Genomic DNA, 22,787 nt, shown 5'->3' with positions numbered 1-22,787 from the left:
TTTTTAGGTACAACTTTTTTTCCTTATATCCTTTTTACTTAACTCAGGAAATAAGGCATTATAAAATCCACACACTATTTTCTCATTAAAATGTGGATATACTTCCTAGTGTTTGATCCACTAGGGGCTGATTATTCTGTTTGTAGACTATTTGTAATTTTTAATCTTTTAAATTCTTCCCTAAAGAACATGGGATTTGGAGCCACAGACCTACATTTGAATCCTGTCATTTACTAACTTTGTCACCTTGGGTGAATGACTGAGATTTTTAGTTTTCTTTTTGTAAAGTGATGATGATAACTACTTAACTTGAAGGTAAAGTGTTAGACAATGTCTATAGAACATCCACACTGGCACTTAATAAATATCAATAGTAACTCTGAAATCTTTTTTGAAAAGTTTAACTAATTGTCAGGTGAAGAAAGAAGGAAAAACCAAAAAACCCTCCAAAGCTTTGTAAATATTCCTGAATATTTTGTATTCACGCCGTTATCTTCTTATATCATGATGGAGAGATGGCTTCCTGAGTGGTATTGTTAAAGCTTTCTATTAATGTTTTCAAATAACTTTTATTATGAAGAATTTCAAACAAAGGGTGACAGAGTTCTGTACTGAACCCACATGTACCCATCACTCAGATTCAATGATTAACAACTCATGATTGCATCTGAACTGTTTGTTTCCTTTTAAAATAGCCTATCCTACCCTCTACCCCACCTCCATTTTGACATTACTCTGAAGCATTTCATTTCATCTGGAAATATTTCAGTATATATCCTAAAGACATAGAAGATTGCATATTAGCTGTTTAAATTTTAAATTAAAAATTTGAAATTGGGCACTGTATTTATATAGTTCAAACTTTAAGAAGTACAAAAGGGTATAAATGGTATGTAGTTTCCCTCTTACCCTTGTCTTCCAGTTCTCACTTCTCTTCTTGGTAAACGACTGCTCTTTACCAGTTCCCTGCGAATCTTTTCAGAAATTATTTGCACAAGGGGTGTGTGTATGTATTTGTGTGTGTATGTATGTACGTATATGTATGTGTATTCATCCACATAATTATATATATTATGCTCCCACTCTTTGATAAAAATGAAATCACACTGTACACTGTACATTTAATACTCTACTTTGGAGATTGTTTTCAGTCATTAATTAACTCCTATTCTTTATGTTCCCATGAACTTCATTGTGTGTCAAATGTCTGATTTTTAGAGTTACCAAATATTTTTTGGTACTTATTATTTTTTTAAATAAATAATCGCCACATGACTGAGAGTATGACTTATACAACTCAAAATACATCCTTGCTAAGCTGTTGTATCCATTATTTATTGTTCTTTAATAAAATTACTCCAAAATGTACTGGCTTAAAACAGCAACCATTTACCTATATATGGTTCTTTGGTTGTGCATATTGGACTGAACTTACCTCTATTGTTTTCTTCTGATCTTGTTTGGGCTCACTCGTGTGGTTGCAGCCTTTTGGTAGCTGGGTTGCCCAAAGTGGCCTCGCCCACAAGTCTGGTGGCTAGTGCTTGGCTGTTAGCTGGGCCTCACTCTCCATGTGCTCTTTTATCTTGCTTACTTTACATGATGCTATAAGGGCAGCAAGAATGGAAGCTGCAAGGCCACATTCTGTTGGTGAGAGGAACTCATAAAACTAGACCAAATTCAAAAGGTGGGGAAATAGACTCCACATGTTGGTGGGAGGAGTGACAAAAAATTTATGGTCATTTTTAATGCACTATAGATGACTTCTGTTGAACATGCCCCACAGAAAAAAGAAGTTTCATTACTTGGGTTGATTTGTGAGAATTAAATGGAATATGGTATCTGATGCCTGGCACATACAAATCATCTGTATGTTAGGCACTGTTTGTAATCATAAATTATATGCATATGAATTGTGTAAAAAAAAAAGTCTTGTTTCCTGCAAATTATCTTGAGAATTTTAAGTAGTAAAGATATCTATGAAATTACCTGAAGCAAACTTAAATGAAAATATAGAAAAAGCTATTTTATATTGCTCAGATGTTTAATTTTAGAAAGAATAGCTTTAAATTTGGATGTAAAAATTCTGAAGAATGTGAATTTTGAGAGGGGGGATTGTAAAGCAAACTTGACATTTTTTATTTTTCAAAGGAAACTGGAAAAAAATAGTATTTTAAGAAAAGTAATTAGTTTCTAGCATAGGTTATAGTCAAAGTATATAGTGAGAAATAACCAAGAGAGCATGCCTAAATAGTTAAAAATCACAGGTGAAGATTTGATGATTTTTCTCTTTCTTTCTCTTTCCTTCTTTATTCTTTCTTTCCTTCTTTCTCTTTCTTTCTTTTTTCTTTCTTTCTTTCTCTTTCTCCCTTTCTCTCTCTCTCTCTTTCTCTCACTCTTTCTTTCTCTCTCTCCCCCCACCCCCCCCACTTTTCTTTCTTTCAGTTCCTCTTTCTAGTTAGTCAATACAAATGGGTGAATATCTATATCTACGTCTGATGTTTTTGAGGGATACCTTGCCCCACAAAAGTACTGAACAATGCTGTGATTTTGTAGTGTGTTTCTCATGAATTACCTGAAACAGTGTTTTCTTGACTTGCCTTCATATGCTTATATGAAATTTATTTTTTATGCATACTATATGAAATATCGATCTGCATACCTTTAATACTTTAAAAACATTTATTCATGATGATGAGTTCACTCCTCAATATTAGGTAAGTTTGGCAACCGTATTTCTCAGAGTCTTCATTATACTGACCACAAAGTTTTCAGTCACTGTTTTGTACAGGCCCTCTGGGCTTTTTTATTTTTATGTGTCATAAAATCTTCCAATTTTCTGAAGATGTTACATACTTTTGTTGGGATTTCTGTTGTTATTTATGAAAATGTCTTTAGGGGCAAGGGCAAGAGGCAGGAATCATATATAAAAACCCCCTTCTCTGTCATTCTTCAGGTTTTTTTTTTCTGGTGTCATGTTTTAGTACATGGGTTGGGATGTTAAGTAAGTTTTGAAATTTTTGTGTATGATGTTTCAAAGCAAATTAAGATAAAAAAAGATTCAAGTTGAATGTTTTAAGAATGATTTTTTAAGAAACAAAATCTGTATTAAGTTAAAAATTTTTTATTCTGAATATAAAATGAATACATATTTACTGAAAGGTAGAAATAAAAGAATAAAGATAAACTTACTCATAATTCTGAAGAGAAGCTAATTCTCTCCCTCTCGCTTTTTAAGACATTTTGTTTTATTCCCTTCAGCTTCTTAATTCTTGTTGTGTCACTGTGGTCAAATTGTAAATGCTTAGGGTTTTTTTCTTTTCTTTTTTAAAAGAGTTAATTATTTTTAAACTGTAATTAGAATTTGTTAACTTCTAGGAGTCCCCTCACCTTTGTTTTTTTTGTTTTTGGAAAAACCACACTAGTTTAATACTTAACGCATTTCTGAAAATAAAAGGCAAAATTATATGTTATAGGGGAATTTTTTTCCCCCAAAGAGTTTAAGCTATTATATAAAAAAAAAAAATCCCTAATGACATCTCATCATTTAGAACATAGTCTTTGAATGTATTTCCAGTGTCTGTATATTTTGGTTCACAGTTTCTCACAGTCAGCTTAAGTCCAGTGAGTATTTTGATATATCTGATTGAGGCTACACCTCAATGCGATTTGGACACCTCATGATTTTTCATCTTTGTCTTAACCGTATTAGTTTTGAAAACTACATTTCTTTGCACTCTGATTTTTTTCGGTTTTCGTTCATTTTTATTTATTTATTTTATAAAATGAGAGCAGCATGCAATAAAACTTTCAAGCACAGCACTGAGGATGAAGGGTAAATATTGCAGCAACAATGCTTGACTGAGAGGTGTATCATTCAGTGATAATCTAGAGTTCATGCTCTTGTTTTGAGATACAAAAGTCTAAATTCTGATATACTAAAGACAAAAGAAGTTGTGACTATCAGTGTATAACTAAGGAAAATGTAAGCTGTAAAAAAATTAGGCATGTTTACAATTTAACTTTTTTACTAATTTATTTTGAACTCATGACCAAATTGGTGATAGTTTTCCCATTTTTCTTTTTATTTAAATCAAGCAAGTTATAGATAATTTTGAGGATTTTATGTATTTGGTGCGTTCAAAGCCAGGATTGCTATTTTTTTCCTCATGTAAGACCTCTTGAAAGAAACAGTAACCTCAAGGGATCTATTGAAATTTATGCAAAATGCAAGGCCTTTTTCTCAGGAAAAGATCTAGAGTTTTTACCAGTTTTTTATAGGTATCAGTGACCATAAAGGGTTATGAACAACAAACAAAAGTTTTCTTTTTTTCTAAAGTATAGAAAACAAGAAATTGAAATGATAAAACTTATAAATTATGCTTAGATCTAAGTAGAAACTGGCACAAACATTCAAAGCTTAAGTCAATTATAAATTATCACATCTAAAGTCATCTTTTCTTAAAAGTCTCTCCTGATGTGTTACAGAAATATGTATCAGTTGTAGAAAATTTGGAAAATAAAATAAAAATTGCCTATAAACTCATCACCTAAAGCTAAGACTTAGGCACTTTGAGGGCATTTCTTTCACACTTAGAGTAATGTGTTTTTATATAACTTTTAAACTTTCTTACTTTGAATTCACATCTCATTCTATTCTCAGAGCAAAAGAATACTGATGAAGAAACAGGTACCAATGATAACTGACAAGTGTGAAGTTACATGTGCATGGTTGTTGGTGGAGGGCACAAATTCCTCTCTCCCACCTTTGCTGTGTAAAGTTTTCTGATAGACTTATAAAATATAAAGAACATGGATTATTTCATCAGCATCTTCTGATATGTTTCCTAGGTATGAGTTGAGAAAAAGGAATATGAGACCATATTGCCTGAATTTTGAATACTATCATTTATCTTGATAGTATTTTATTTTGCCATGACCATTTTTTTTAAATGCTGTTGATTTAATACAGATACATTTAGATTGTTAAAAGTGTTCCCCTTCCCATCAGATTGCAGAAGGCACAACAATGTAGATCCGTCTTTCAAGAATGTTTTTATTGCTTAATATAACCTTGATAATTTATGCTGTTTAAGAGGATACTTAAAAAAAATCAGTAATTCCTTTCTTTAGAAATGAGAAGATTTCTCTCTTTACAATGCCCGAATTCAGTATTCCTCTATTTTCTTAATTTTTGAGGTAAAAACCGAGGCATCCATCAAGCTAGTGGATCTTTAACAGAAAAGCATTGCAAAAAAAAAAAAGACATGCTATATTTGAGTGATGATCCCTGCAGCATATGGCATAAGGCTTGGTTGCAGAGCAGGCACTCAATAAATGTTGAATTTAAGTGAAACAAAGGTTTCTTGGATGCTTAATGGGACATTCTAGAGTGGGTATGATGGACTGAAAATCATTTTTAAAGAAGATTGTATATTTATTCATATATATTCCAAAATCTTTGGGTTTTATAATTTCTTAAATTAAAAACTTAAAAGCATTAACTCTGCCCCAGATCAGCCCAAATATTAATACTAATGTAAAGCCCTTTCCCTTTTCTCCCTTTAAGCATCTCTTTGTGTTTTCTGCTTTTTTGTTTAGGATATTAGGTAAAGAGAATGATAGAGAAGATTTTTTTAAAATGGGCTTAATGTCTGTTTTCTGCCTATTCCAACTTCATACATTAAAGTGAAAATTAACAAAATTTTATTTCAGTGATTTGTTTTATTTTCCTTTTTTATTACTGAAAGCTGGAAATTGGAGTCTTTAATCACTTGTCTCAAAGAAGGGATGTAGAACTTTTTCTTTTGCTTTACAAAGATTTTCTTTTATCCTTTGCATTTAAGAAGAGGACTAAAAATAAAGAGTTCCTCTCATATTTCTCCCATCTCCTTTTTTAATATTCTATTATGAAAATCTTCAAACATACAGAAAAATTGAAAGAATTAAATAGATGAACCTTGATCACATATCTATCCATACCTCAACGCTTAATCCATTTTTTTATGATGCATTTGACAGTAAATTGTGGACATCTGTATACTTCACCTATAAGTACTTGAGCATACACATCATTTAACTTACTGTCTCTCATACTTTTTTTTTTTTTTTTTTTTTTTTTTGCTGTACGTGGGCCTCTCACTGTTGTGGCCTCTCCTGTCGCGGAGCACAGGCTCCGGTCGCGCAGGCTCAGCGGCCATGGCTCACGGGCCCAGCCGCTCTGCGGCATGTGGGATCTTCCCGGACCGGGGCACGAACCCGTGTCCCCTGCATCGGCAGGCAGACTCTCAACCACTGTGCCACCAGGGAAGCCCTCTCATACTTTTTATGACCTTATGAAAATAAGGTATTTCTCATGATATCTGTCCTGATCTTCATCCTTAAGGTTAAGGCTAGTTTGTAGTTATGTCCTTTTTTTTGCTGCTGCTTTTTAATAACAATAGATGCTTCTCAGGAGGCTTTTATTATATTATAGCACATGATTAGCAAGACTCAAAAGAAGATTATAAAAATTTCTTATATGCCTTATAGCAGTGCTTTAGTTCTTATTTTCTATAAGGAGCATTGCATGAGGATATCTGATGCAAATTAAATCTTATTTATTGGATAATTCTTTTAAATTAAGAATTGAAGGCTGAACCTAATCTGTAAGGATCAGATATAGTGAAGCCAAACAAAGAGGTCTATATAGAATAAATAAGTAGGCTTGAGAGGTTTATCCTAACTATATCTGGGTTTTATTTTCTATTTGAAAAAAAATTATTTTAAGCAGTCCCTTCTTTGACTACATATTTTACAGTCTCTAAAAATTTAGTTATATATTTCTCAGTGGTAAAATAGAAAAACATCTATTCAATTTTGGTACAAATAAAGATAGGTACAACCTTCCGTAACACATTAGTTCTTAGAATCATTTTTGTGTTTTCTGTTTTATAGGCTTTGTGATCTTTAATGGGATTATTTAAGCCCTAAGTATGAGAGGGACTATTTGGAGATAACTGTTTGACCAGGCACTTGATGCTGGATATTTCCACTAGTGGGAATTTAAGGGAGAGAGTTCCTCAAGCCATAATTTCTCCCAAAGACACTGCTTGACTCCTACTTGCCTCCCTTCAAAAAGGATTTCTGCATGAGCTGCTTTTTAAATTATCTTCTCCTTTCTTTTTGTATTTTTAGAAAACAATTCAAAATTTAGAAATAGCAACTCCAGTCTTAAACTGTCCTCCAATATGTCCACATTTTTGTTCTAGAGAGAATTATTGATAAGTGTAAAACTGAATATACGTGCTTTGGAATAATACTGATATTGATCTCTTGTAGCACCTTGATTGAACCTACTGTTCTTTTAATATATAAAAGAGATGTTTTGTTAGAAGTCCCCCCCATTTCAGGTGTATTTACTGGAATAGTATATATTGAATGCTAACTTGAATACTAGCTGTTTAACAATTGTAGGAACATTTAGACATCTAAGCATTTGTAAAATTACTTATCTAAAACTGCTAGTGTTTGTAGATTTAATATTGAGTTCACTGTGTGCAGGTATTGTGTCACATCAGATCTTTATGGACAGTATCCCATTTATTACTTGCGCCAATCCTGTTTCCAAAAGCTTCCTGAATTGTTACATTTAGCTATACTTTTAGCAGTAAGTTGTGCTATTTGTGTCAAATTGAATGAATTTGACAAAGTAGAATTATTTTAGTGGGTAATATAGTCTTTCTTTAAAATTTTAGAATTGGTGTTTTTTTGATACTTCATGGAAAAAGGGTCATTGGATGCTCAATGTAGGTGTTCAGTGCTGGGCAGGGTGTTAGACCATTTATATTTAGTCCTCTTTGAATCTGTGCGATAGTTAGGCATTATTCCAATTTTACCATTGAAGATACTAAGACTAGGGTTAATTTGTTTATGTTAAGTGATGAATCTGGGATTGACCCTCTGGTCTGACTTCAAAGCCATGTTCTTTCTGGTATATAGCCCTGTTCATGAAGTTTCCTAACATTTTATTCATATAAAAATGTATCCAGAAGGATCATTTTTGCCTTAAACACATTTTATGTTTATTTATAAAAAAGGATTCGAGAAGAAATTCTTTAAAAAGCACTAGAACATTAGAAAATTAAAAGCCTTGCTTGAAAGAATACAGGTCAGAAGACCATGTTAAGGTCATTGCTTATTGCTTACCTCTTCTTGATAGAGTAGATCTAATTTCTCTTAAACGTGTGGTTTTTTCCATTTTCCTTCTGTTTTCTCTTTTGTAAGAGGAAAATGTTGATAAGTGACATTTACTGCAGGAATATTTTAGGATGAATGACAATATATTTGTGAAATTCCTTGATATTTTTAAGACTAAATGGGATGATTTTTATTATGTTACTGTTGCTTTAGGGGAGCTAAGGAGTAAACTGAAACCAATTCCATGGTTTTTATAACGCAGCCATTTTTATTATCTGGAGAGTGATTATCTATGCTGCAATTTATTCTCATTTTAATTCGACAATATCTACATGTTCTTTTAAATTACTTGCTGAAATGATGAGTTTTTTGTTTTTGTTATTTTTAAAAATTGAGACCACCACCCGTCTGCTTTAAAAAAATTTCAGTGCTCTGGTTTTGCTTGCAGCCTGCAGCCTAGCAGGCAACCCTTAGGAAACCTCATATCCAGAGAAGGTTTGAAAAGAGGTATCTCATTGTAGGGCTATTCAGTTCCAGCAGGTGTGAGAACTGAGTAGGGTTCACAGTGTGGAAACATATGACCATTTCTGCTCTTACAGAATTACATCCTTTAGTGGTTTGAAATTACTTTATTTAGGTAGTTCTGTTTAGATAAAACATGGAACAGACACCAAGGCCCAATTGAAATGCTTTTTATATTACCTCTACCTAATTTCTTTTAGCCCCTGATTGATTGTCTCTCACCTTAATAACATTAGTATGAATAACTGAAGGGTTGATGACTCTACCACATTTTTCAACCTAAAGTTTTCCAAGGAGAACTGAAGCATCTGATCATATTTTGTGTTCGTGATTTCTATTCCAAAAACAGTGTTTATTCACTCAAAAGCTTTTATCAACTCTTCTTCCTTCATCTTGAGCCCGTGTCCCTCCAAACTCACTGTCTCCCTTAATTTCCAAATCTTGTTTAATTCAGATGATCCTCTACCTTAGGAAACACTAATTTTCAAGATGTGTGTGTCCTACATCTAAAAGCTAATGTCCCTGAGAGTCTTAATTCTTTGATAAATGTATGGTGGAATAATGCTGTTGCTAAATTTTGTAAAAACACGATTTTAAAATTAAAAAATACTTTAATCTTTAAATTGCTAAAATTAGGTGTTTGATTAGCTTGTCTTATGATACATAGGCTACTTGAGGAATTGTTAATTTGTGTATTAATTTAGTATTTGGTATTTTTTTGTCAACAGGAAGAAAGTAGATAATGACTATAATGCCCTTGAAGAAAGACTCAGTACCTTGCCTGATAAGTTGTCTTATAATATCATGGTATGTTTGGTGTGTTTCTTTTAAAGTAATATGTTGTTTTTTGTAAAGATATTAACTGTGTAGAGTAAAAAGATGTTTCTTTGCTTTATGTGTATTGATTCACAAATTGCCTTCCTGATGGCCTCGATCAGAGGTAGCTGCCATAGCAAGGAAGGTTTGTTTTTGTTTTACTTTATAATAATACACTAATTGTAGTAATAGTTGGTATGTACTTTGCCTTTTTTCAGATTTATATTAAATTATCATGTTATGATGGCATAAATGTTAGCATAAAATTTGACATGTTTGGTATGCAAATTTACTATGTTAGAAAACTAATTACAACAGAAATATGGCATGTAGTCATTTCCTGTTAGCCAGAGCAGGAATAGACCATAATGTTGTGTAATTCCCAGAGTTAAACCCTAGAACATTGATTTTATATAAAAAGGTGTTGCTGATTTTTGTTTTGCATGATGTTTCATATCAACATAGCAGTCTATTCGTGAGCCCTGAATTAGATTCTTTCATTGCATAAATATTCTTTTTCATAAAGACTGTGTTCTTAATTAAATTAGCCCAAATATTTTGAAAATGTATTGTTCTTTATTATACCAGCTCAAATATTTCATAAATTTTGTAAACCCTTTAAAGCTGTGTATTTGTTAATTCCTGTTTCGCTCAAAAAAGAGACTGTTTTCTCAGAAATAATTTTCAGTTTTTAAAAATCAAAGTTATTCTTTATTAACTTAACATTTTATTTCTAGTTTGCTTTCATTTAGATTTATGAATGAGCAAAAAACATAAACTTTCGGAAGCAACACTAATTTCTCTGAAAGCTATATGTAAATATGCTCTTTTCTTGTTTTAATGTTGATTTATTAACCTAAAACAACTTTCTATAGGTTTTCCCAGTGAAATTTTAATATAATGTTAAATTTCCATGAAATTGACATTTTATTATTCCTAGTGTAGAGATAAAAAGGACCTTCACACAGAGCTTTTAATGCTGCTTTATAAAATGTAGTTTTTAGTGTTTTTAATTTTTTTGACCCCCCCTCCTTTTTTTTTTAAACAATAGGTACCATTTGGCCCCTTTGCCTTCATGCCAGGAAAACTTGTCCATACTAATGAAGTCACTGTTTTACTTGGGGACAATTGGTTTGCAAAATGTTCAGCAAAGCAGGCTGTGGGCTTAGTTGAGCACCGGAAAGAACGTATGTACCAATTATAAATGATGTTTCTTTGCTGGATGTGTATTGGTTCACAAAGTGCCACGCTGATGGACTGTTTGCTATTAAAAGTACCTTCCATTGATTTATTAGATAAATATAACAAATATCCAGGCTATTTGTGATTCTTTCGAATTGGAGGTAGTTTGAGCAGATCCAGTGTTTGAGAATGTGGTCTGGAGAATGGAACATCTGGTTGGAAATGTCACCCACATTAGTATGTTTTCGGAAATTACCAAGTGTAAAAGTTATCACATATGGTTTTGTAGGTAGAAGTTGGATAGGTATAAGAATTGGGGTCATTTGATATTTTATAATTGGTTTGTTTTAGATGCTTTTCATAGACTGACTTCGGCTTTTTAATACTTTAGCAGAGAAGGAATTTACTTCCTTCTCCTTCTCCTTATTGAACTAAGATAAATACCTATTTGCAAAAGTAGAAACAGTTCTTACCATGCGTTTTTGTTTGGAAGAGGTCACATTTCCATTTTACAGAAGAAAAGGCCAGGTGGGGAGAGATGCTACCTAAAATGTCACCCTTAAACTTAAGTGGTTTGAGGTTTCTGCCTCATTTTATTGAGGTAGTTCTAGTTTTCTTTATCTGTGATATTGTTTATTGATTTATACATATCCACACACACACGTTGTGTAGTTGGATGGGTTGGCTTGGGTGCTAGCTTAGTTGCATTTTAAAATTAGGTTTATTTAATATCTAATCTATGTTCTTATTTCTGTAATAGCATACTTAAATTGATAGTATAATATCACCCCTACCTGATTTTTAGCCTTCTAGTTAAATATGCATCTGAAAATAAATTTTTGAGGCTCCTTCTGTATAAATGAGGTCATGTAGATAGAAAGCAGCTGAGTTTTCTAAAGCTGAAATTATTTCACTTATACATGAGTGGGTACTAGTTGGAGAACTCATTTACTCAGTGAAAATTCTGGAATCTATATTTGGAGACTCTAATTGCAAATCAGCTCCTATAAGTTTATAATTGATATATATTTTGATCTTTTGTGCCACTAATCAGAATCTTATTGTTTGGCTTGTGTATAATTTCTGGCGATGATAATTCTTTTGGCATTACTACATTAAAGTAAGTCATGTATATTAGAGCAAAGAGAATGGGCATAATTCTTTAAAGGCCTTTCTTAATGGTGAAGGCTTTCTTTATCTACTGGGGTAACTCTGCTGATATGAAATCAGTTCATTGTCTTTTGAAGTTTGTTCACTTTGATTTTCATATGGATATTTCAGCAAAGAAATCTTTAGAATCAATTTGACTTATATTAATGGAAGAATGCTTTTAATAGAATAGAACAGAACTCTAGAATAGCAAAATATTTTTTGGTAAATCACTTTCCAGTGTTAAATACGGTTTTAGGAAGTGACCAAAATGATGACTTTTGGGGTCAATATTTATCTAAAATAATTTTCAGAATGCATAAATAATAAATTATGTTTGAGAATCTATTTTGGTAAATGAATTCTAAAAAGTTATCACACAGTTTTGTAATAATTTATAATAACTGAAGAAATTGTTCAGGCATATTATTGTACTTAACATTTATTAAGAAAAGATACTTTATTTTTCTTAAGGTAGGAGAAATAAAGCAGGTTAAACATACCTACCTCAGTGTCAACAGAGTAATTGGGGAAGGTTGAAGGGAGGTCATTGCATGTTTAAAAAGTAATCAAAATACAGGACAAAATGGATTTAACACAACAATAAAAGGATTCAGAGGCGGTGACTCAGAGGAAGATCATTTGTAAGAGGAAGATGGCAAGCTCAGTGTCCTACCCTTTTGCTCACATCTGGCATTTGGCCATTTAACATGAATATGACCAGCTTTTTAAAGTTCTTTATTTTTTTAAATTACCACAGCAAAGTTGACTTTTTATTTGATATACAGTTCTGTGAGTTACAACACTTGTAAAGATTTGTTTCACCAGCACCACAATCAGGAAACAGAATAGGATACAGGATATACCTTAGTTAGGACATGGGACCACACCAAAAACTCTCTCAATGTTTCCCTTTTGTGGTCACACCCTACCTCTACCCCTAAGACCTGACAACCACTGATCTATCACCTTTTCTAGAATGTCATATAAGTGGAAACATGCACTAGGTAACCTTCTGAGACTTCTTTCACTCACCATAATGCCTCATCTAGGTTGTTCTGTGTATGAAAAGGTTCATTCCTTTTTATTGCCGAGTAGTGTTCCATTACATGCATGTACCACAGGTTTTCTATTTATCTATTGAAGGACATTTGGGTTTGCTTCCAGTGTTTTGGCATTTACAAACAGAGTTGCTATAAACCTTTTTGTACAGGTTTTTATGTGACCATAAATTTTCTTTGCTGTTGCGAAATACCTTGTTTTCTTTTAGTGTCTTCGTCTGGCTGGCCTCATAGAAAGTATTCCTTCCTTTTCACTATTTTGAAAGAGTTTAAGAATTGGTGTTAATTCTTCTTTGTTTGGTAGAATTCATCTGTGAAGCCATCTGTTCTGGGCTTTTTTATTTTTTGGCTGTGTTGGGTCTTTTTTTTTTTTTTTTTGGCTGTGTTGGGTCTTCGTTGTGGACTCTTCATTGTGGCATGTGGGCTTCTCTAGTTGTATTGCGCAGGCTCTAGAGTATGGGGGCTCATTAGTTGCGGCACATGGGTTTAGTTGCGGTATGTGGGATCTTAGTTCCCTGACCAGGGATTGAACCCGGGCCCCCTGCATTGGGAGCATGGAGTCTTAACCACTGGACCATTGGGGAAGTCTCTGTTCTGGGCTTTTCATTGTTGGGAGGTTTTTGATTATTGATTCAATCTTCTTACTTGTTCTAGGTCTACTCAGATTTTCTGTTTCTTCTCATTTCAGTTTTAGTAGTCCATATGTTTCTAGGAATTTGTCTATCTAGGTTATTCAGTTTGTTGGAATTCAACTGTTCACAGTATTCCTTTATAATCCTGTTTCTGTAAAATAAGTAGTATTGTCTCACTTTTCTTTTTGTTTTTTTTTAATTTAGCTTTTTATTTAAGATTCTGCTTTTTATTCTTCCTCCTGCAGGTTTACAGCATATTTCATTTCAGGTTCTATATGTGATTATAAAGGCATCTCTACTTTTATTTCTGGTTTTAGTGACTTGAGTCTCTCTTTTTCTTAGTCAGTCTAGGTAAAGACTTGTCAGTTTTGTTTGTCTTCTCAAAGAACCAGCTTTTATTTTTCCCTGTTGTTTTTCCATTCTCTATTTTGTTTATTTCTACTCTAATCTTTGTTATTCCTTCCTTCTGCTTGCTTTGGATATAGTTTATTATTCTTTTTCAAGTTTCTTAAAGCATACAGTTAGGTTATGATTTGAGATCTTTTTTTTAATGTAGTTGTTTACAGGTATAAATCTCTCTCAGCATTGCTTTCTCTGTGTCCTATAAATTTTAGTGTATTGTGTTTTCATTTTTGTTGATCTCAAGGTATTTTCTAATTTGCTTTGTGATTTCTACTTTGACCCATTGCTTAATTCAGTGTTTTGTTAAATTTCCATGTGTTTGTGAATTTTTCAGTTTGCCTTCTGTTGTTGGTTTCTGATTTCATTCCATTTTGATTGGAAAAAATACTTTGTGTGGTTTCAATCTTGTGAAAATTTTTAAAGACTTGTTTTTTGACCTATCACATGGTCTTTCTTGGAGAATGTTCCATGTTTCCCTTAGAAGAATACGTATTCTGCTCCTGTTGGGTGGAATGTTCTGTATGTATCTGTTAGGTCTAGTTGTTCTATAGTACTGTCAAAGTCCTCTTTCCTTAATCATTCTCCTTTCTGGTTCTTCTGTCCTTTATTGTAAGTGGGATATTGACATCTCCAATTCTTACTGCAGAACTGCTTGAATTGTGTCAATTTTTGCTTCATATATTTGAGGCTCTGTTGTTAGGTGTGTGTATTGTTGTAATTTTATTCTTTATTTTAAATTTTTATTGAAGTATAGATGATTTACAATGTTGTCTTAATTTTTGTTGTACAGCAGTGTGATTCAGTTATACATATATATTCTTTTTCATATTCTTTTGCATAATGGTTTATCACAGGATATTGAATATAGGTCCCTGTGTTATACTGTAGGACCTTGTTGTTTATCCATCCTATGTATAATACTGGGTTGGCCAAAAAGTTCGTTTGGGTTTTTCTGTAACATCTTACGGGAAAACCCAAATGAACTTTTTGGCCAACTCAGTAGTTTGCATCTGCAATCCCAAATTCCCAATCCTTCCCTCCCCCACTCCCCCTCCCACTTGACAACCACAAGTTTGTTCTCTATATCTGTGATTCTGTTTTCTACCTATGTTCATGTATGTCGTATTTTAGATTCCACATGTAAGTGATATCATATGGCATTTGTTGTTCTTTTTCTAACTTCGCTTAGTATGATAATCTCTTGCTCCATCTGTGTTGCTACAAATGGCATTATTTCATTCTTCTTTTATGGCTGAGTAATATTCCATTGTATGTATATACCACATCTTTATCCATTCATCTGTCAGTGGACATTTAGGTTGTTTCCACGTCTTGGCTATTGTAAATAGTGATGCTATGAATATAGGGGTGCATGTATCTTTTTGAATTTTAGTTTTGTCTGGATATCTATGTCCAGGAGTGGGATTGCTGGATCATATAGCAACTCTATTTTTAGTTTTTTGAGGAACCTCCATACTGTTTTTTCCATAGTGGCTGCACCAATTTACATTCCCACCAACAGTGTGGGAGGGTTCCTTTTTCTCCACACCCCCTTCAGCGTTGTTGTTTGTAGACTTTTTGATGTTGGCCATTCTGACCAGTGTGAGGTGGTACGTCATTGTCATTTTGATTTGCATTTCTCTAATAATTAGCGACGATGAGCATCTTTTCATGTGCCTATTGGCTATCTGTATCTCTTCTTTGGAGAAATGTCTACTTAGGTCTACAGCCCATTTTTTGATTGGGTTGTTTGTTTTTTTGTTATTGAGTCATATGAGCTGGTTATATATTTTGGAAATTAAGCTCTTGTCAGTCGCATCACTTACAAATGTTTTCTCCCAGTCCGTAGGTTGTCTCTTTGTTTTGTTTATGGTTTCCTTTGCTGTGCAAAAGCTTCTAAGATTAGGTCCCATTTGTTTATTTTTAGTTTTATTTCTGTTGCCTTGGGAGACTGACCTAAGAAAACATTGTTACGATTTATGTCAGGGAATGTTTGCCTATGTTCTCTTCTAGGAGTTTTATGGTGTCATGTCTTGTATTTAAGTCTTTAAGCCATTTTGAGTCTAGTTTTGTGTATGGTGTGAGGGTGTGTTCTAACTTTATTGATTTGCATGCGGCTGTCTAACTTTCCCAGCACCACTTGCTGAAGAGACTGTCTTTTCCCCACTGTATATTCTTGCCTCTTTTGTCGAAGATTGACCATACGTCTGTGGGTTTATTTCTCGGCTATTTTGTCCATTGAACCATATGTCTTTTTTTGTGCCAGTACCACGCTGTTTTGATTATTGTAGCTTTGCAGTATTTTGTTTTTGTTTATTTTGGAGTACACAGGCCTCTCACTGTTGTGGCCTCTCCCGTTGTGGAGCACAGGCTCCAGACGCTCAGGCTCAGAGGCCATGGCTCACGGGCCCAGCCTCTCCGCGGCATGTGGGATCTTCCCGGACCGGGGCACAAACCCGTGGCCCCTGCATCGGCAGGTGGACTCTCAACCACTGTGCCACCAGGGAAGCCCAGCTTTGCAGTATTGTTTGAATTCTGGAAGGGTTATGCCTCCTGCTTTGTTCTTTTTCCTCAGGATCGCTTTGGCAATTCTGCGTCTTTTATGATTCCATATAAAATTTAGGATTATTTGTTCTAGTTCTGTGAAAAGTATCATGGGTAGTTTGATGGGGATTGCATTAAATCTTGCTTTGGGTAGCATGGCCATTTTAACAATATTAATTCTTCCAATCCAAGAGCATGGGTTATCTTTCCATTTCTTTGGGGTTATCTTTTCATTTTTTTGGAACCATCTTCAGCTTCCTTTATTAATGTTTTGTAGTTCTCAGCATACAAGGCTTTTACCTCCTTGGTGAGGTTTATTTCTTAGTATATAATTGTATTCTTGATAGATCGAACCTTTTATCAATATAAAATACCTCTTGTCTGTTGTAACCTTTTTTGACTTATTTTGTCTCATATTAGTGTAGCCACTCCAGTTCTTTCTTGTTACTCTTTGCATGGAATATCTTTTCCATCCTTTTGCTTTCAACCTATGTGTGTCCTGAGAAGTAAAGTGAATCTCTTTTTGACAGCATATAGTTGGATCTTGTTGTTTTTTTTTTTCCCCAATCCATTCTCCTAATCTGTGCCTTCCTACTCCATGGTACTTTAATACATTTACATTTATAGTAACTATTTATAGGGCATTGCCATTTTATTATATTTTGGTATGTCTTATAGCTTTTGTACCTCATTTCCTTCATTCTGCCTTCTTTTGCGTTTAGTTGATTTTTTTGTAGTGAAGTGTTTTGATTCCCTTCTCATTATCTTTATTGATAGTTTATAGATATTTTGATTGTGGTTACCATGGAGATTACTTACAACCTCCTAAGGTTATAGCAGTGTATTTTGAACTGATTCCAGCTTAACTTCAATCACTTAGAAAAAAGCTATTTTTGTATAGCTCTGTTCCCCCCTTTATATTATTGATGTAACAGATTATATCTTTATATTGTATACCGATTAACATACATTTGTAATGATTTTTTATGCGTTTCTCTTTTACATCCTGTAGCAAATAAAAAATGGAGTTACAGACCATAATGACAGTAATACTATTTTAAATTTTTGCCCACGTTTACCTTACCAGAGATCTTTACATGTTCATATGGATTCTAGTTATTGTCTAGTGGCCTTTCATTTCAACCTAAAGAATTCCCTTTAGTTTTTCTTGTAGGGCAGGTGTAATGATAAGGAACTCCTTTAACTTCTGTTTACCTGGAAATGTCTTAATTTATCCTTCATGTCTGAAGGACAGTTTTTAATCTCTCAGTACTTTAAGTATTTCAGCCCACTGGAGTTCTGACTTCCGAGGTTTCTGTTGAGATCTCTGCTGATATTCTCATTGAGGATCCCTTATATGTGATGAGTTTTTTTCTTGGTGCTTTGAAGATTCTCTCTTTGTCTTTCAAAAGTTCGATTATGTGTCTTGCTGTAGGTCTAATTGGGTTTATTCTACCTGGAATTAGTTGAGCTTTTTGGATTTGTATCAATAGATTCATGTCTGGGCAAATTCAAGAGTTGTTCGGCCATTATTTTTTCAAATAATCTCTTGCCACCTTCTGTCTCTTCTCCTTTTGCAACTCCCTTAATGCAGATATTAATCCACTTGTTATGTCCCATAAATCCCTTAGGCTCAGTTCACTTTTCTTCATTTTTTTTCTTTCTGTTCCTTAGACTTGATAATGTCAAATGTCTGTAATCTTCAAGTTCACTGATTTTTTTCTTCTGCTTGCTCAAATATGTTGTTGACTCCTCTAGTGAATTTTTCAATTCAGTTATTATATTTTTCAGCTCCAGAATTGTGTTTGGGCCCTTTTTATAATTTCTCTTTGTGGGTATTTTCACTTTGTTCATACATTGTTTTTAAAACTTCCTTTAGTTCTTTGTATTTCCCTTTAGCTCTTTGAGCATAGGAGAGCAGTTGTTTTAAAGTCCTTTTCTAGTACATCTGATGCCTATGTTTCTTCAGGGACAGTTTCTAGAGATTTATTTTGTTCTTTTGAATGGTCCGTGTTTTCCTGTTTACTGTGTGCTTTTTGATATTTTGATGAAAGTTGGGCATTTGAAAACACAACCACCTCTCCCAGTCTTTGCAGAGTGGTGAGAAGGACCTTCACTAATAAGCTAGGCATTCTTTAAGCCTTTGTATCAACCCAAAGTGAAAAGTTTTGTCTTTTGTGTATTTTCTGAGCATGTCTTTCCTGGGTCTGTGTATGGATTTTTGATTTCCCTATATACATGGCTGCTTTTGAATATTTTACTTTGCCAAAGATTGTCACCTCAACTTCTCTTTGCAGCCTCAGAATGTATGTTGTATGGCTCAACCTCTAATCTCTTGCCCTAGACATCTGCAGAACTGTAGTCCTCCTGCAGCTTTCAACAGCAGTGCCAGCTAATTTTTTCCCCCTGAGGCCTGGTTTAGGTGAGACAGATACCAGTTTTTCAGACAGCCCCCAAACTGGTTAGAATGTTGCAAATACAGTCTAGTTTGTTCTCTGTGGTTCAAGGCAGGGATCTGGGCTACCACCTTCTCCAGACCAAAACTGCTCCACACTAGGGAGTGGGTGGGGAAAGGCAAGTAAAAATGCCATGAAATTTCCTGCCATTTTGACTGTGGCTTTTTCTTGTTTGGGTGTTTGCATGGTTGTAGACCTTTGACTGTTTTCCAGAGCCCCTCTAAGATATTTCAGTTAGTTTTTGTGTTTTTGATGTTTTTCGGCGAGGCAGGGAAAGCTTGAAGCTTCTTAGTCTGTAATTTTGCTCCTTGTTATTTTAAAGGAAGATTTTATTTTCCTTTGAGCATAGGAAACTTCTGAGCAGGTTTGTAGTGAGTAAATGTAGTGAGTGATTAACTGGAGGAAGGAAGGAAGGAGAAGATCCTGGAGGTGATGAGATTCAAAGCATAGATAGAAAAGGTAGCTTTGGAAAATATCGATGAAGAGAAAGAAGCAAGATTAGGTAAAGAATATTTGGGTTGAAGACGTTAGACTAAAATCTTCATAGTAATAAAGTCAAGTTTATTTGTTCAGAAGTAGGAGAGGTTAGGATCTTGAAGTGCATGTGGACTATGTATTATGGGAAATGTGATATGGCCATCAACAAACTTTTATGATTTATCTTATGAGGCAATATGTGTATTCTTTAGTATCTTCAGTGAGGCATATCTTAAATGCATTGGTATTTTGTTACAGAGTGTAAGTTTATGATTTTTGGTTTTATATTCAGAATAAACATAAATAGCTTTAAAACATCATATACCTTAAAACATATAATAAAAAAGTAGTATCCTTCTCTGCCCCTCTCTGCTCCCAGTTCCCATTCTCTAGAGGTATTTCTTTTAGTCTTTAGGCTAATCTTTTGCTTTGCTCTTTTTATGCATATTTCCCAAGTACTTTGCATATTCTGTTTTCTTGATTTTTTTCCCCAATTTTATGTAGTATCTACTAGTTGCCTGCGTATAATTAAAGGGGAACATTTAGCTCATGTTCTTCTCCCTGTTCCTCAATCATTTTAATATTTTTTATTACAATTTTTGTTTAATCAGTGTTCATTCTTAGATATAATTCCATTTCCATTCTTGAACAGCCTTTCATTTGAAGTTTACTGCTTTTTTTTGTTTGTTGCATAATGTTATGTATCTATCACTAATTCAACCAAACACTTTCATTTTATTCTTAGAGACTTCTTTACTGGAGTCCTTCATATTTGCTCCCATCTTGAATTTCAAAGAATGGCTGTCTTCCTTTATCACTGTACCATATCTTTGCCTCTTATTTATTCCCATTTCTTGGTTCCTATGGCATCTCCTTTCAAGTTTTAGCTTTTAGTAACTTTCTAGGAAGGTATGTGGGAGATACATTTTTTGAAATTTTGCATGTCTGAAAATATTTTTTATACTCCTGCTTTTTGTAACTAGTCTATTTAGAATTTGAAGTTTAAACAATTTTGAAGGCCTTCTGTCTTATGGTTGCTAGTAAAAAACTGATGCCATTTTCTTTCCTTTGTATGTGACTTGTTTTTTCTCCTTAGAAATTTTAGGTTCCTGTCTTATTCCCCATGATCTGAAATGCCACAGTGATATATACCTTGTGTAGAGTTTCAAAAATTCATTTGCTAGGTGTTTGGTGGGACCTTTCAGTGTGGAGATTCATGCCCTACAATTTTGGGAAATTTTTAATATTATTTCTTTGAAAATTTTCTTCTGTTGTCCATCTCTTTATCTTTGTTATAATTTTTTACCTGATTTCTTCTATTTTATGTTTGGCATCATGGAATGATTTTTTTTTTTCTGCACATTTTAATTCCAAGGAGCTCTGTTTTTTTGTTCATTTATTTGTTTTTCTGTTGTCCTTTGAATGTTTCTTTGGCATAGATACTATTGTTTCGTGGATAGAAAAATCTTTTTTTAGGATTTTAGAGTTTTTTCTTTTAGAGTTTTCTTCATGCATTGCCTTTGTTTTTTGTTCCTTTCATATTAATTTTTGTTTTTTCCTTTCTGGCATTTGTAGTGAAGACTTCAAATATTTGGTGATCATTGGCTGACCATTCCTACTTAAGAGTTAAGCACTGTTAGGAAACTGTGTGGGCAGAGTTTGTTGACTAATAGCTTTCCCCTAGGGAGTTAAAGTTGCAAGATGATTTTTCTCATTAAGGGATTGACAAAAAAATCAGCAGTTTTGGAGTTAATTAGTATCCTACAAAAGAATTTTCTAATCATCACCTAGTGTTTTGAGAACCAGGCTGGATGTCTCAGGGTTCAGTATGTACACTGGTTTCACCAAGACATTTCCTATTCTCTTCTTGGTTCTTCACCCCTCCCCACAGTCCCTGCAGTCCACTCTAGGCTGTAAATCTTTTGCTAAGTCAAGGAGGGAAATTACCTGGCTATGCTTTGGGAGAAGGGGGTTTGGAACCTAATCATTCCGTTCAAACCTTGAATCAGATATTTGTTTTTAGTTCACCCTTTCCTTCAGAAATATTTCCAAGAGAGGAGCCTTCTCCAAGTCCTACAACTGCAGCTTTACAGCTGCTGCAGTTTCAGCTTTTTCTGTTGTGCAAAGTCAGTTACCAGTTGTCCAGTTTCCAAAACTTGGTTGACATCCTTTGTCTGCTATATTCCTTGTCTCCTTTCCCATTCTCTTTGTCTTTATGCCTTCATAATTTTTTTTCTTAGTTATTTTAATAAGGTATGGGGAAAAAGTAAATTAGGTGCATGAATTTAGTCTGTGTTAAAGCAGAAGTACAGACCTTTGAACTGGTTTAAGGAGAGATCCTAGACAGAGGTTTGTGAACATTTCCACCAGGGGGCATGTCCTGTTGAAACTGTTGAAAGAATACTGAAAAATTCCAACACACAAAAGGAGAGAGATTGGAATGAAGTGGTTACAAAGGATTCAGAAGAAACTTGTCTTTACAGGCCTGATTCTATTCAGTACATGAGTATATGGCTAGGTAGAAAGATTGCTTTCGTGAATGATGTTTGTAACTTTTGTTAGGCTTTGCAAATAATTTTTATTACATTTTAAACTTTATTCCTTTCAAATATATATAATGCCATAAGCTGTTAACTAAATATTTCTAAATATTTGGTTCTACATAGTGAATAGTATTATCATTTATCTTTAGGTGAAAATGGTTCTGCTGAAGTTAAGAGTTTTTAGATTTTCTTTTCTAGTTTAAACAGTCTTTAGAACTTGCACTGTTAATTTGCTTTCAATCTCTCCTTTTATTGCTTAGTGCAAAGAATTTCAGCTAGTTCTAGACAAATTATTGTAGATTCTGAATTAGTGAAGACTTTAAAATATTAGGTTATGCTTGCTGCAGAAATAACATGCAGCCTGGTTTTGTCAGCTAAACAAGTAATAACTATACCAAATCTATACTTTTGAAATCCTATAAAATTTAACTCCTAATTTTTAGTTACAGTGGTCATTGTTTGAAAACAATCTTTTCTTCTTCTTCCCTCCAAATTATTTCTTTCTTTCTCCAATGTTAGTTGTTTTCATTTGTACTTTTTTTTTTTTTTTTTTTTTGCCGTATGCGGGCCTCTCACTGTTGTGGCCTCTCCCATTGCGGAGCACAGGCTCTGGACGCGCAGGCTCAGCGGCCATGGCTCATGGGCGCAGCCGCTCCGCGGCATGTGGGATCTTCCCGGACCGGGGCACTAACCCGTGTCCCCTGCATCGGCAGGTGGACTCTCAACCACTGCGCCACCAGGGAAGCCCTCATTTTTACATTTTTTTGGACATGTGTGACGTACTTTTTTTGCACATTCTTACAGTTGTGTGTTTGAATGAACTGAACT

The 22,787-nt window shown here is 33.9% G+C and overlaps 1 protein-coding gene across 4 annotated transcripts in view; it reads left to right on the top strand.

Annotated features, from left to right (window-relative positions):
- URI1 (URI1 prefoldin like chaperone) overlaps window positions 1–22,787 on the top strand; it is a 65,094-nt gene that overhangs the window by 28,877 nt on the left and 13,430 nt on the right. For 2 of the 4 annotated variants that reach the window (XM_089902972.1, XM_022585879.2), the window contains exons 3-4: window positions 9,426–9,504; window positions 10,565–10,700. In XM_089902972.1, coding sequence (XP_089759098.1) covers window positions 9,426–9,504; window positions 10,565–10,700 — 215 coding nt within the window. Of the gene's footprint in view, window positions 1–4,663; window positions 4,688–4,708; window positions 4,849–9,425; window positions 9,505–10,564; window positions 10,701–22,787 lie in introns of those variants that run through there. The other 2 variants (XM_089902971.1, XM_089902970.1) reach the window with 2 other exon arrangements.

This window comes from Delphinapterus leucas, chromosome 20, assembly GCF_059928025.1.
Source record: "Delphinapterus leucas isolate spDelLeu-1000000601 "Yukka" chromosome 20, BTC_Dleu_Yukka2, whole genome shotgun sequence".
Lineage (NCBI taxonomy): Eukaryota > Metazoa > Chordata > Mammalia > Artiodactyla > Monodontidae > Delphinapterus > Delphinapterus leucas.
Note: the sequence above shows the minus strand (reverse complement) of the source record. Positions and strands in the feature narration are given on the sequence as shown.